A 16,181-nucleotide genomic window follows, 5' to 3' on the forward strand; every position below is an offset into this window, starting at 1 on the left:
GCGTTTCCGGTGGGAGCGTTCTCAGAGTGACGCTTCGGTCCGCCTCAGTGGACGGTCGCAGATGTTGACATTTTTATGAAGCTTGTTTCTGACAGAAATAATAAAAATAACAATAAAGATGGACGACCAGGGCTGTCCGAGATGTAAGACCACCAAGTACAGGAACCCGTCGCTGAAGCTGATGGTGAACGTCTGCGGCCACACGCTGTAAGTCCTCCAACAGAAAGCAGCAGCAGGGGAATCATTTCTGTAGAACAGGGCAGAGTTTACAAAAATAACCCACAGGGAAGATGACAGATCCCACTTAAATGTCAGTAGATAAATGTTTTAATCATATTTTACCGTTAAACCTGAGTGTGAACGGTTTAAGTTGGAGCTTTCGCTCATTTCAGGCGAATTAAGGCAAGACGACAAAAATCTTCCTTTTTCTCTATGGAGAAATATTTTGGTCAAGGTTTGAGGCAGTAGAGTAGCCAGAAATACAAAAATATACTGAAGTAAGAGTCGCACTACTTCAGCATATTTCTGCTCAAGTAAATGTAAAAAGTACCCATCCAAAAATTACTCAAGTAGAAATAGATAAGTATTTGGTAAAAAGTCTACTCAAGTACTGATCAAATTATCAATAATTTAATATTTAAAAATTACATCGTCAAACGTTAAGTGGAAATGTTGGTATTTTAAAAATCAGAATGACAAAAATTCATATTAGTAGTAAAAAATAACAAAAACAGGCGAAATAAATGATTTCCAAATCAGTTTCTTTAAATAAAAAACTTTTAGAACTTTAACAAAAACTGCAAGTGTGTGTCTGTCTGGTGAATTTTTGATTAAAACATGTTCGTTCTTCATTCAGTAGAGAATCCAGAAATTTTACTCAAGTAAGAGTAGCGATACTTCATAATAAAATTACTCAAGCAAAAGTAAAAAGTTAGGTGTAGTGAAAATACTCTTAAAAGTAATTATTTTCCAAAAACGATACTCAAGTAAATGCACCCAACTCTGGTTTGGAGACATGTTTTTGTGTTAATTCAGATGATTTAGAAGTCCAATAATTGTAAATGTGTGCGGCATTAACTATCTGTGTGAATTCAATTATAATTCATACTGATACATTGAGATACAGTATATGTTCTAATATTAAATCCTGTTAACAGGCCTGAAACACAGTTGTTGACCTGCAACAAGATCTAATGTTTCTGTTTTATATTCAATCAGTGGATGAAACATAAAACAACCCGATTAAAAGGCATAATCAGGAAATATGTTGATGAAATCTAGAAACAAAGCAAAAAAAAAAAGAAGAATAAACCAAATTGCATCAATTTACTTCAGTGATGTTAATATTTTAATGGTGAACCCACATTTTCTTTTCTGTGATCATCCCACTACTTTACAGAACCTTCATAAATTTCCACCTATTTAAATCCTTATAGGTTTTGGCATAAAGGACCAGGAATTTACATCCAACTGACTAAATATATTATTGATTGCAAAGTTTGGATGCTAAAATCATATTGATACTAAGATGGCGGTTACCATTTGATATGTTGTGTTGCTCTGAAATCAAACACAATTCAGACATCGTATCAAAATAAGTTATTTTTGAACTTTTTGCAAAGATGTGGAGCAAAGAAAAGAGAAAAAGTTTGTTTTACCATATTTTTATAACTTCAGGAAACATTTAAGAGTTTGAAACGGATCGTTATCATAATTCACATGATGTGATGTAAAGTTTGAGATATAAGAAGCTGATCATGAATGCTGCAGAATTAAATGGGAGAAGAAGAAACATTCATATAAATAAAGTCATAAGAGAAAATAATGAGGATGAATAAATTAAAGAAATTGGTGCTTGTGCAATGCAAAAGTATCACATCTGCTCATTCCCTCAGCATGATGCTGCCACCGTCTTGCATGACAGTTTGTAGATTTGAAGGCCTCATCTTGACTCCTCTAATTCAAAATCCTTTAAGTTGTTGCCAAGCAGCTCAATCTTTTCTGCAGAAAACATTTGGATTGTCCAAACACTGAAAAAACACAAAATCTTACTAAGAATTTTTAGTCTAGTTTTTTGTGCAAATATTTTAAAACACTTGAAATAAAATAAAACAAATTTACAAACAAGATGTAAGAGATTGTATCAAGTAAATAATTCCTTAATATTGATGAAAAAGTCCTAAATTATTTCACTTATAATGTGGGAAAATGTGTCATAAGTAAAATAATCTGGAACTTACACTTTTTCATCAATATTAGGGATTTATTGACTTTAAAAAAGCTCCTATACTTTGCTGAAAACTTGTTTGTAAGTTGCTTTTGTCTTATTTCATGTGTAAGAGATTTTCAGTAGAAACTAGACCACATATGTCAGAGTCAAGGCCCGCGGGCCACATCCGGCCCGCGAGAAGATTTTCTACGGCCCCTGGGATGATCTTGATTTATTATTAGAACCGGCCCGCAGCAAGCCGGCACCCCGTCTGAAAAAATGCGAGAGGCACCCCCCCCAAGTTCGATCCACACAACGCGCGCGCACCCCCCCCCCCCCGGTCCGCTCACGAAGGCTTGGGCCGGTCCGCTGCACTAGAGCAAATGCGTCATTTAAAAAAATCTCAATGAACATTCGATCAGTCCGGCCCTCGGCTTGTAGCTAAATTTTTTATTTGGCCCTCCGTCCATTTGACTTTGACACCCCTGAACTAGACCAAAAATACCTGCAAAGATTTTGTGTTTTTGCAGATTTCACTCCAACAGTTTCCTGTTTATGGTGGGCTTGTGTCCTGAACATCTTAATGGAGTTCCTTTCATTTTAGGGCAACGTTTTTTATCTCAACACCATGAACATGTATTTTCTTCTCATGTATGTGAGATTTATATAGTTTATCATTAGTAGTTGTAGTTTACAGAAGGGTAGATGTAGCAGCAGCTCTCTGAATGGATGTCGTGCCGCGGTGGCCTGATCAGCGTGACTTTTCCGACCCCACCTTCTGCTTATTGAGCGTGGTACCAGTTGGAAGTGGTTGTGCTTCGTCATCAGGTCAACAAGGGCTCATAACTCCTCCCGCCTCAGTCTGGATGGAGAGCTACATGCAGAAAATTAAACGATTCTGCAAATGAAGCAATTTTAAGCAGCGCCCTGGATCAGGTCACCTTGGCTTTGCTCCTGCTGAGAGCAGACTATTTACCTGTTTTTTTATTTCTATTTCTGTCATCTCTCATATCATTCGGCGGATGTTTTGAAACTTGTTTTGTACGGTTGTATGAATTGATTTGATCTAAATTGAATTTTTTAATGCCTCTTTCATATAACATAGAAATGTTGCATTTAACAAACTGAATTAAATTGAGGTTTGTTTGTTTTGTTTTTTAGAAATATTCAATTTAAATGCTTGTGTTTTGCTTTTAAACTGTTTGATTGAGCTAAACAAACCCTGGAGGTTTTAGTTCCTCCTCCGTGAATCTAAATTAAAATCCACTAAACCTCGTTTTGGAAGACTGACTCTGATTAAACTTAAAATGTGTTACTTACTAAGTTTACAGACATCAAACCATTTTCTTTGGCTTTTGACATGGTGCAGATTAGGATTGAAATAATCAGACAGATTAAATGTGATTAATCAATAATAATAATAATTGTCAACTAATTTAGTAATTGATTAGTTGCTAACTGGAAGATACAGACTTAAAAAAGGAAATTTACTGAAAGAGCAAAATATTAATTGAGCCAAAATTGTACAAAAACATACAAATTTTCCATTTAAGATTAATAAACTTCATGTAAACCTGTCGCTGTAAGCAATTAATCAGTTAATCAATTAATTGCACGATTAATTAAAATAAGCTCCATCATTTCCAGTCTGATGATTAATATTTTCTGATGGGTAATTTTATTTAAAGAGACGACATAACCTTATTTATATTTATGGTTTTTGTTGTGTGTATATTTTTTGTATTTCAGTTTTGTTTACTGCTTTTGTTTTTTATTTTGGATATTTAAAATATCTTGCATTATCAATGTGTTACTTGAAAATAGTCTCAAAACAACAATATTGTAATTGATCATTTCCTGAACATCAGTGCTGATTTTAAATGCTCTAATGTAGCTGCAGCATTTAATACGGTTGATTACGGCATTTTATTGATCTGATTTGTGTTTCTGGAAACATATTTAGTTCTTCTGCTCAAATCTCAAACTCTAGAAAAACTTTGTGGACGGTAAAATTTAAAATTTCGTGCTCAAAGGTTTACATACAAAGTTTTTAGCGATATATCAGAGAACGATATAAAAAAAGGGAAAATTTCTTAAATTTATTATCAAACTGTTGTGTTGTGAAGCTAACCAAATGACCCTGACCCAAAGCTATGGCCTCGTTCTTACTGTGAATTGTCAAGCCGCACCCAGCTTGAGGTTCTTTACCCATTCGTCTTGGTGAAACGCCTCTGCATTTCATACAGTTATGGTTTTCTCCTTAAAGATACTGTTTTTCTGGATAATATTTTTGTTGTTCTTCCTGAATCCCATCATTTCCCTCATATTAATTTCAATTTGAACGTTGGTGATTAGTTTTCCTGAGTTCTTAGATATCTTTTAATGTCTTTTTTTCTGGTTTATGACATTCAGCTGAACTCTTTCAGATCCCTTTATGATTAATTTGTTTCCCCCATGGCTATAAACTCAAATGTCAGAGCAGCACTGCACTAGTGAGGATGGTTACCCATTTAATCAGTCTAAGCCTTCCAGGTTAGGTAATCAGGGTTATTTGTAAGAAGCAACACAATTCTTTGGTAGTATATGGCTTTATCCAGGTATGAGCATAGCTGTGCAGTATGGCGTTCCACCAGGTTCAGTTTTAGGTCCCATATTTTTATGGTACTCTGGGATGGTATCATCAGAAAACATCACATTCACTTTTAGAGCTGTGTTTGTGACAAAGACATCAATGTTGTTTATGACCTGAGATTCATATATTCTCTTTTTATTTTTCTATATTTTAGAAGTTTAGATGCTTGAGAATTTTCTTTATTCAGGACAGAACTCAGTTTAAGACAGTAGAAGAAGCTCAGAATATTATATCATCAGTTTCGTCTGAGTTTCTCTCTCGGTCCAATGCAGAGATACTAATACAAGCTTTCATAACATGCAGAATTGATTACTGTAATGCACTGGTTTCTGGGCCTCCCAAGAAGAGCCTAACTTCACTGCGGATGCTGCAACATTCATCTGAATGCAGGATCAGAAATCAAGCTCACTTCACACTGATTCTGTGCTTTGACTTTATTAGCTTTGGAAAATTTTTCTTTTTCTCTTAGCTTCTGCAAAGCTATTTGTTTCTCACTTTTAAGTTTGAAAAGCGATCTATTAATAAATCTCATTGATTGGGATGTAAGTTAAGATGCTTTCACACCAGCCCTATTTAGTCCACTTTAATCGATCTCTAGTTCTAGAAAGTCCGGTTCATTTGGGGAGGTGTGAATGCATAATTGAACTCTGATGTGAATTTAAAAAATGAACTCTGGTCTGCCTAAAAACCTTGATTTGGTTCAAATGAACTCTGGTGCTGTTTGAACGTGTATGTGAACGGCAAGTGGGCCGGAGGCCGCTCCAAAAGAAGGAAGTGGACTTAAGCACAGGTAAATAAAACCTAAAGAAAATTTCCTGCTAGAGGTAGAAATGGCTCATGGTGTTTTCCCAAAGACAAAAGGAAAATCCTACAACTCTTAAAATCTGTTCCTATTCCATTTTACTTTACATTTCATGAAAACAAAAGATGCGCGTATGTCTTCTTCAGAGGTTTTTCTGTCGTTTCCTACAGTGGTTCTTGGTGCAGCGCCCCCACAGGAGAGGAGGTGAATAGGTTTATCAAAGGGTTTGGTTTGTTTGACACAGAACAGTGTGAAAAAGAACTGCAGCAGCTGAAAATGTGACAAATGTTGACATCTTGGTCCCTATTGAAACTGGACTACCGGTTTATCAGGTGTGAAAACCTCCTAGTGGGCTTGACACCAGCTGTGACGAACGACAGCGTAAAGCCGTGAACCCAACACACGGGACAAGATGGCAACAGCAGGAATGTGACAAAAGTTGAAAATTTTTCACCTTTCTTGTAACGCATCACTAGCCTGCATGTACACTTCCACATGTACCAGCTCAAACTTTCACATACACGAAATTCGACAGTTGCTTGGCAGGAGGAGGGCAATGATTGTCACCTGAAGTTTTACAGGAAATGAAAGGAGAGGGAGCGGCGGCGTCTCTTGTCTGTCGAGCACCTTAAGTTTGAAAAGCGATCTAGGTAACACTTTATTTGGAGGGGTGTCCATAAGTCTAACATGACACTGTTGTAAACATGAAGGAGTCTTTGTGGATGCTTCGCCTGTTGTTATAAAGTGTCATTTGGCAAATAATGACACTTTTAATACAAAGTTGACACGTTCAGTGGACTTTTAATTCAACATTCAGTGCAATTTTGAATGAAAAGTGTCTTTATTTACCAAATGACACTTGATGACAACATTTATGAAGACTCCTTCATGTTCATGACAGGTGTTATGTCATGCTAGTCTTATGCATGCCCCTTCAAATAAAGGGTTACCGCGATCTATAAGGGATGTAAATAAGACAGTTTGTAGGTTCTGGTAACTTTGGACCTACTGAAGGTGGGAAGGTGAAGAGGTCTATCAGAGCAACCCACAGTTCCATTTTGATTTGCCTCTTTCTGGCGGGTTGGTAGAGTTAGGATGTAGTGGTGTTAGTCTCTTTGCTGAGCCAGTATCGCCTTGTTTACCTTCCTATTAGCCCTCCACCCCCTCTGTGACCTGCTGACAGCTGCAGATGAAGAGATAGGAGCCTGGAGCTCTGAGCAGGACAGGTGAGAGAGGGAGGTGTCCAAAGCACTCCGTCAGCAACAACAGCCCTGGGACACAGAGATGGCAAGCTGTTACTTCTGAAACGTCTTTCTGTCTGAGCGGGGTTATGTCTCTGAACATGAAAGCTGGCGCAGAGCAGAAGATGGAAAAGTCTCCTCCCTTTATTTTAAGGGGTCACCTCTCGGCTCTAGAGTTACACAGGATTTGCCCATTAGAGGGTTCTGTTGTGTGGTCCATTTATGGGGCATGGGGCAAGCTACGCCCCGCTCCTTCCCCCATGTTGATGAATGGCCTCTTTGTGGGCCTGTGGAAACAAGCAGAATCCCTCCATCCACCTCCATATGGCAAGGCCTATAGATCTGCTGTAGCCTGAGGCCGCAGCGAACATCTGCCTCTTCCAGGGCTCGCTCCCAACTCCGAGACACCAACTGGACACCGCACATGCTTCTGGCTGTCGGTTTGCTTTCATTTTCAACATCTCAGCTTGGCTACGGCCAAGCCAAACTGACACATGAGAGCATTAGCGCTTTAAGTTGCGGCAGGTTGGGCTTGTTTGACCCTTATTGGAAGCGTTAGGTGTAAACAGAGAAATTCCACGTGTCTGCACTTTCCTCCCTAGCTGTGTTTTCTGCTTTGCGTCTTGCTGATGAGGTGAAACGTCTTGCATGACTGTCCCGAATGCTTGTGTCTTTCTTAAACTCTTCACTTGGCTCGACTTGGCGGCAGTGAAGTGACTCAGGCACACCGTCAGTGAGGTGTAAAGAGAAATTCATCTTTCCTCTCGTAATTCTGAATAATGCTGGTGCTCGGAAACCAGATGTCCATTTTTGTGAGGGTGGTCATGAGCTGGAAGTTGAATTTCTGTGGCAATAAAGCTCCACAGAGACTTAATTAAAAGAGCGACTGTGCAAACGTTTATCCGGCCTCTTCAGCCCATCAGGGGGACACGAAGGGACATTCCCATTGTCTGCAGTGTCCAATCTCCACTGGAGTGTGACTGATGGGTAAATGCCTACCTGCATAAAGGTGTGATTGATGGTTAAATTCAGGTCTGTGCCGTCAGGTGATCAAATGATGCAGAAAACTGTCCAGGTTAAGCTGAATCACTGATTAAGAGTTGAGAATTACTTGAGAAGATGAAGTCCAGCTGAAAAACTCATCAGGACTCTTTTGTCCCATATGTGGTCTTGAAAATATATAGAGCACATTTTTCCACACTTAGTGTCTCAGTGCATAAAATAAATTTTAATATCAGGCAAAAATAACGTGAGAAAATACAAGGAGCAGTTTTCAGATCATGTCATTTATTAAAAAAATACAATTATCCTAAAAACATGGCAGCGTAGTACTCACCTCTAAACCTAAAACCTGATTGTATTCAGAGTTTTCATGTATAAAGAATCCGTTTTATGTCATACTACAGCACATTAATCTTATTTAGGTTTAGACTTTAACTAGGCCGCTTCAAAACCTTCATGCTTGATACTTGAGGGTGTTTTCACACCTGACAGTCCAGTAGATTTGGGTCGATTGTGACATTTGTTACATTTCCAGCTGCTGCGGTTTGCTTTCAAAGTGATCCAAACCTGTCCTCCTCCTCGCCTGTGGGGGCGTTGCACCAAGAACCACTGAAGGAAGTGACACAAAGCAGACATGAGCAAAATGTAAACATAAATGGAGTGCTGTCAGATTTATTAGAAATATTTTTGTACCCATTTCCAGGCTGAAGAACTGGAAGAAAATGTGTTTGTCATCTGTTCTTGAAATTCTATAGAACATGTTTTTTAAAATCTGTTAACACACTCCATGTTGTCAGATTTACTAGATTGCAACCTTTTGGAAAATGGGAATAAAAACATTTAATCCGTGATTTAACAAAGGGGATAATTACTTTTCCACTTAAGATAGGTTGATTTGAAAACTTAAATTCCTCTTAATAAATTTTATGCTCAGTTTTATTGTTGAAGGTCTCAAACTTTCTGGATCATAATAATAAAAAATAAATAAATGGCAGATGTTTATTGTCACTTTCCTAAAATAGTGGCTAAAATAAAGTAGTTTTGCCAAAAAATAAATTACTACCTCTTTCTTTCTAATAAATGTTTTGGCCATTGTCTTAGAAATTGGACAATATGATAGAATATTGTTAAAATCACAAATATTTCATCTTATAATACCTCCTTTAATCAGGCGATGAAGAAAAACCTCAAACCCCTGAAATATTCCAAAGTTACTCAGCATATAATCTGTGCTGGGATGAGTTCTGCACAGATTATTGAGCTGGATTTTTCTCATATTACGCAACCTGGCAGAATGGTTGAGGTCTGCTGAAACAACAATAAAGCAAACGTTTTTCCAGCGCAGACAGACACTCCGCTGATGGGGTGTTGGGACTAATTTCCTCTTGTCTGAGAGTGCGAGGCGGCCTAATTGACATTCCAACCATAATCCCGGCCATCTTTGAGCACTTAGGAGAAATATTCTGATCCCCTGTTATCGCCCACTGCTGCATTATTGCCTCATTTCATGGAGAAATGAGTAGAAACTGTATTTGCACATGAAGCTGTGTTGCCAGTGTTCTGCTTGTTGCCTTAGATGCGAGAACTGTGTGGAGATGCTGTTTGTGCGCGGCTCGGGGAACTGCGTGCAATGCGACACGCCTCTGAGGAAGAGCAACTTTCGTGTGCAGCTCTTCGAAGACGCATCTGTGGACAAGGAGGTAGAGATCCGCAAGAAGGTGATGAAGATGTGAGTGAGTTTGGGGAGAGGGGTGGGCATTAGGGGTGTGGTTCTCTGTGTTTATATGTTTCTCCAGGCCTCCTCCCACTTCTTAAGCTGCCTTTGTCTTCCTCATTACACTGTTTGTTTTGTAGACAATGAGTCTCCCCGGGTGGTGAGGGCGGAGGCTCTTTCTCTGCCAGATTTTTACTCCGCAGCCCCTCCCTGTCCTCTTTCACTCCATCTTATCAGTGTTTTAATAGCCCCTTAATTGAGATCTAATGTATGTGTGTATTGGGCAGAAAGCAGAGATGGTTTATAAAATGGTTGATTTAATGGATGCTGTTACTGTCGGTGATTGCTCCTCTTGTTTCTCTGCAGCTACAACAAAAGAGAGTTCGACTTCCCCAGCCTGAGAGACTATAACGACTATCTGGAACAGGTGGAGGACATAGGTAGGAACAGGAAGGCCTCAGTCCAATTCTCATCAAAGAAGCATCCGGTCTGGGAATACAAGTCCCTCAGAGGACTTTCAGCCTGGATGGACTGAGTATCACCATTAATCTCCATTTAGTACTTTTATTTTTTTTAAAAAAAGCATCCCGAATGTTTTCCATAGGGTGTACCACAAGGCTCTATTATTGACCCACTGCTTTTCAAACTTTATCTCCTGCTGCTGGGAGCTATCTTTAGTAACATGACCAAGTATTTCTGTCTAGTTGTTAGTGCAGATATCTTAGTAGAGTTGAAATAAGATAAAACTAACTTACAAGTAACTTCTCAACAAGATGTATGAGCTTGGTTTAAGTCATTAATTCCTTAATATTGTTAAAAAAAGATTACAGCATTATGAAAGATGTTTGCATTGGGGTGCCCTGCAGGGCTCTTTACTTGGGTCACTTATTTTGTCACTGCTGGGAGCTATTCTTCAAAATATTGTTACTTCACTTATATTAAGATATTTTTCCCATATTATAATTTAAATAATCTGCCAGTGGAACTACTACTTTTTAAAATCAATATTAAGAAATTATTAACTGAAAACAAGCTCCTATATCTTGCTGGAAAATGACTTGTTTGTTTTCTTTCTTATTTCAAGGATATTAATATATTTGCACTAGAAGCTAGACCAAAAATACTTCGTAAGATTCCTTTCCATATGCTGATGGTTGCCAGCTTTATTTCCTCCTAAACACTCTGAGCCCTCCTCTGTTAAGCTTTTTATTATTCTAGGTAATGTTCAGTCACAGATGACTTTAAATTTCTTGAATCTTAATATGTAAAATGGAAGCTCCTAATTGTTTCTGTTGTGGTAAAGGCGTTGATTTTGCTTCTCTCATCTGAAGAATATTATTTACAAATACACAATATTATGTTCTTGAAGTTAAAAAACAATTATGTATTTTGTTTTACTTTTAAATGCAGTTTACAACCTTACAAACAACATTGATGTGGAGAACACCAAGGGCAGGATGGAGCAGTACCAGAGGGAAAACAAAGACATCATCCAGAGAAATAAGGCGAAGCTTGTAAGCACCGTCTCCCCTCTCTTAAACAAACACTTGCATGACTTCAGTTTTGTGGTCGGTGATGTTGCAGATGGTTTTGAGGATAATGTTTCATTCTCCTCCCTCAGACGCGGGAGCAGGAAGAGCTGGAGGAGCTGCTGCTTCTGCAGCAGCAGAGCAACGAGCAGCGGAGGCTGGAAGTGTTGCAGGAGGAGCAGAGGCAGCTGCAGGCCAAGAGGAAGAGCAAACAGGCTCTGCTGGATGAACTGGTGAGAAACACACATGCTGCATGTCCTTATTTACTAAAAGTGACAAGAAAAGAAAGGCTGATGCACATGCTTTCACACCAGCACCGTTTTGTCTGCTTTAACTGAACTCTGGTTCGTTTGGGACTTATGAATGCTTAATCTGATCCAGACCAAAAAACTGAACTCTTGTCCGCCTAAAAACCTAAATCTCAGTACAGTTGAACTAAACTCTGGCACGGTTTGAATGTCAAGCGAACTGAAGTCCGCTCCAAAAGCAGGAAGTGGACAACAGCACAAGGCATTCTGGGTAAATACAACCAAAACAAATGAGGGAGTCAGAAGGTTCCCATATGCTTCATTGATACACATTTACTTGGTTTTGGTAAGTTTTATAAAAATTTCGCACACTTTTTTGTAAGTTATGTTGTAAAGGGGCGTGCCGTGGTGGAGCAGAGGATGGCGTGACCCATGTTGGGAGGCCTGGAGTCCTCGACGCGGCCGGCGCGGGTTCGATTCCCGGACCTGGCGACATTTGCCGCATGTCTTCCCCCCTTCCTGTCAGCCTGCTGTCATATAAGGGAAACTGGAGCCCACAAAAGACCCCCTGGAGGGGCAAAACAAAAAAAAGTTATGCTGTAAAGAAATGTACATAGTTTTTCATCACATCAGAAAAACGTTCCTCAAAAGTATCCAAGTACAAAAACCAGATAATGGAAGTTGACTAGTTGAAAATAAAGCACAGCAACAAACTGCCGACCATTCAGGCAACACTTTGTACGGAGCTCTGTCCAAATAGTTTGACCCAGGCCTGGTGTCGAGTTTGGCAGGCGGATGCCTCTCTGCAAAGACATTTTCTTCAATTTTCATCACACGTTTACGTTAATGAGAACCAATTTTGGTACTTAGCGTGAAGCATGACGGGGTTTTAATGCTAGCAGGAGAAATGACAAAAGAGAAATCCTACAACCACTAAAATTTGGCTCCACTCCATTTTTGCTTACATTTTGTGACAAAGAAAGTTGTCTTCTTCTGAGGTTTTAGTGTTGTTTCCTTCAGTGGTTATTGATGCAAGGAGGCAAACAGGTTTTTCATTTAGTTTGGTTTGTTTCACTCAATACAGTGTGAAAGAAAACCTCAACGGATAAAAATGAAACAAATGTTACAACTTTTCGAACCGAGTCTACTGGACTATCAGGCGTGAAAACCCGCTCAGACCCACACCGCCACCTTGTCACACTGTTAAGAGCTTATTACAAGTCATTGCATCGTTCTCATTCTGTGATCCCAAAGCTTTTCGGCTCCATTGTTTTGAGTCGAGGGCTTTGGAAGTTATTGTTCCTGCAGAGCTGCCAGCAGAAGGACCATCACAGATAACAGGGTAAGCTGTGTGCTTGCTTGTTTAAGGCACAGGGTCTGTTGACCGTCGGCAGATGAGATCAGCTCAGACCCCCTGTGAGGGAAACTCTCCTAGACTCTGACTTCTCCGCCTCTCTGTGGCCATTTGCACACAGAATTTATCCGTTTATCTCCTATATCTGCTTTACTCTTATCAGCTAATACTTTAATTTACATATTTCTGAAATTTCTGGTAATTTTAAAGACTATTTTTAGAGTATATCTTGGATTTGATTAAACTTTTCTTAAATTTTTAAATTCAACAAATGTAGTGGAAATAGTTAATGCTGAAACTTTTGCATGGACCGGTCCGGTTACCGGTACCAGCGTGCCCAAAAGTTCCCGAATCAATACAAATAAATACAGCCTTAAAAATAAGTTATGACACAATTTCAGCAGTTTGAATTATTTTTAATGAGCAGTCAATGAAAGACCCAGAGTGTTGCTGCACTCTGCCTATCAGCTTGCTGAAATAAGGCTAATAGACTGTTCCTTCTTCTTTTATCGCCTGACTAATTAATCAGCTAATATCAGTAGGGCTGAAACAAGTAATTAAATAATTGGTTATTGAACTAATCATCAACTAATTTACTAATCGATGGTTCATTACAGACTAAAAAGGCCATTTTTAGAAAGAGCAGTAATTAAACCAAAACTGTACAAAAAATATGTACATTTTGCATTTAAGATTAAAAAAAACTTTCTCTGTAAATACCTTCTACCCAGAAATGGTCAAGATGCATAATTTTAGATTCACCCGGATCGTATTCTGTTAAAAAATAATAAAAAAATCTCATTAAGCAGCTTTTGCTACCCAGTTATGAATCAGTTATTCTAAAAATACCCAACAGATCAGATCCACACTGTATTAATGTTTCACATGTTGATGTTAGAAGTATTTTAATCTGCAGATGCATCCTTTGCTACAAATGAATGTCATTGCATTATTTCTTTATTAGCATCTTTTATTGTATTTTTTAATATTGCATTAAAAAGAATGGAAAATCTGCAGAATGTACCATTTTAAAAATCCAATTAATAGATAACTAAGATACTTGTTAGTTACAGCCCTAATCATTAATTTATCTGTTCAAATCAACATGTTGTTTATGTAAATACAATAAACTTACCGAGTATTTTTGGTCTAGTTTCCAGTGCAAATATCATAGTACACCTGAAATACTGAAATAAGAACTTAAAAGTAACTTTTCAGCTTGATATAGCAACTTGTTTTAAGTCAATAGTTCCTTCATTTTAATAAAAATGTACTAGTTCCATTGGCAGATTATTTAACTTGTTTCAAAATGAAGGACGCTGTGTCGTTACCTAGCAACCCTAGCCAAGCCAGTCTGTCACCTAGCAACCCAGTTCTAGTTCTATTGGCAGTTTATTTGAAACATAGGGAAAAGGGCTTGTTCTAAGTGGAATAATTTGCTTTTAAAGTACTTTTTAAATTTATTTAAGGAATTATAGCCTGAAAACAAGCTCCTGTATGTGGCTGAAAAGTTACGTATCAGTTAGTTTTTGTCTTATTTTAAGATATTTGCACTAGAAACTAGACCAAAAATACTTGGTATGAGTTTGTGTTTTTCCAGTGTTCCTGTCTGCTGCATGATCTCCGCTTTAGTAGTTGCTGTACTTAGACATATGTCCTCTGACCTTGGATTTAATTGGAGGTTTTGTTCTCCTGCTCAGTTTTTAATATCTGCGCCTTCAGCCCAGTGACAGCCCGGCTGAAAGCACCACTTGCTGATGGTTATCTCGCTGCAGCGATGAATGACGGGAAGGGGCTGCCGCCGGTGTCGGTCTCGTAATGAAACACTTTAATGACAGCCACTGGAACCGTTTGTGCTCCTCCAGGAACAGTCCAAGCTTCCTGCCACCATCTTGCTTGCTCAACACAAGGTTCGCGCCGCCCAACTGGAGACGCAGATAGAGCAGCAGAAACAGAATGTGAAGCCGACCAGCTTGTTCTCTACTGGGATCCAGATCGTAAGTGAAACACTTTGGATCTTTTTGGTATTAATTGAGCCTGGAAAAGGCTGGGAAACTTTATTTTATCTCTTTTGTCTAAAGGTTGTCGTTCCTTCCTTCTTTCTTACCTTCCTTCCTGGTATTCATCCTTTATAAATTTCTTCCTTGTGTTCTTTCTCACAAGGAAAGAACACATGGAGGGCTTCCTTCAAGGAAGCGAGATTCCTTCATGATTTCCTTCCTTCCTTCCTTCTTTTTTTCCTTCCTTCCTCCCTCCCTCCCTCTTTCTTTTCTTCTTTTTTTCCTTATTTATGCCTGAAAAGCATATCACAATGTAAGGGTTTCATATCGGCTGATATTGATAATTATTAATTAGTTTTTGGTTTTAAATCAAAAACATTGCCAAACTGATGACGCCACCATTTCTATTTTATCCACAGTTTCTATAGTTTGGTAATTTTTAAGCAGTTATGATGCACAGTGGCTAAACTTTAAACTGCTGCTGCGTCAGTTACTCAACAAGTCGTTGCTAGGTAACCAAAGAGTGAGCGAGTTAGTTGCTAGGTGACCATATAGTGAGTGAGTTAGTTGATTCCACCAACTTTGCTTCGCTGACTTTGAGAGGTTGAGCTACTAAAGGCTTTCATGCTGTGTGATAATGAACCACAGTTCAGTGAGTCTTCTATACATTGAATATTATCGATTGATATTAATCCTGTGTCTACATATTGTTACTGATTTATTATTCACTTCTAGGTAATTAATTACTTGCAAAAAACACATTTTACCAAGTATTTTTGGTCTAATTTTTATTCCTAAATCTTATTCCACTTCAAATTAGACAAAACTAACTTAAAAGCAACTTTTCAGTTAGATATAAGAACTTCTTTAAGTCAATCCTTTGGCAGATAATCTGCCAGTGGATCTAGTATTTTTCATCAATAATGAGGAGTTATTGACTTAAAACAAGCTTTTGTATCTTGATGAAAAGTTACTTCTATATTAGTTTTGCCATTTTTGAAGTGTAGTAAGATATTTTCACTAGTACTAGACCAAAATAGTTGGTAGGATTTTGTGTTTTTGCAGTGTAAGGCCTGAAACGGAGGATCGTAGTCGTCGCCTACTGCTTCCCCTTAGTGTGGGAACGGGCATTGGGCCTCTTCGCTCCGATCATCACATTCCTGCTGTAGCAGCGGTGGGTCCCTCGAGGGCCGGGCATGTGGGCTCCGGGCTTTAGCTGCGCCGCAGTTTGTGCACACGGTGCCTGGAGAGACCTTCATACTTGGCTGTCGTTCACGTTTTTGGTCATTTATTTTCATTTTAACGGGCTGAGATAGGCTGTGTCATCATCTTTACTCCCTCCACTGCAGCCCTCATGAGACACGGTTGTCTTCTCACAGTTTAGTGAAGCATGGCAAAGATATCTGCTTCACACTCACCTAAGGCTTCAAAATGCTTTCTTACACGCTCT

The 16,181-nt window shown here is 38.7% G+C and overlaps 1 protein-coding gene across 1 annotated transcript in view; it reads left to right on the forward strand.

Annotated features, from left to right (window-relative positions):
* The window catches only part of mnat1 (MNAT1 component of CDK activating kinase), a 58,270-nt gene continuing 42,089 nt past the window's right edge, over window positions 1-16,181 (forward strand). Inside the window, exons 1-6 of the mRNA XM_044141826.1 lie at window positions 1-207; window positions 9,463-9,615; window positions 9,967-10,040; window positions 11,011-11,114; window positions 11,222-11,362; window positions 14,597-14,728. Coding sequence (XP_043997761.1) covers window positions 119-207; window positions 9,463-9,615; window positions 9,967-10,040; window positions 11,011-11,114; window positions 11,222-11,362; window positions 14,597-14,728 — 693 coding nt within the window. The 5' untranslated portion in view covers window positions 1-118. The remainder of the gene's footprint in view (window positions 208-9,462; window positions 9,616-9,966; window positions 10,041-11,010; window positions 11,115-11,221; window positions 11,363-14,596; window positions 14,729-16,181) is intronic.

This window comes from Gambusia affinis, linkage group LG16 (assembly GCF_019740435.1).
Source record: "Gambusia affinis linkage group LG16, SWU_Gaff_1.0, whole genome shotgun sequence".
Taxonomy (NCBI): Eukaryota; Metazoa; Chordata; class Actinopteri; order Cyprinodontiformes; family Poeciliidae; genus Gambusia; species Gambusia affinis.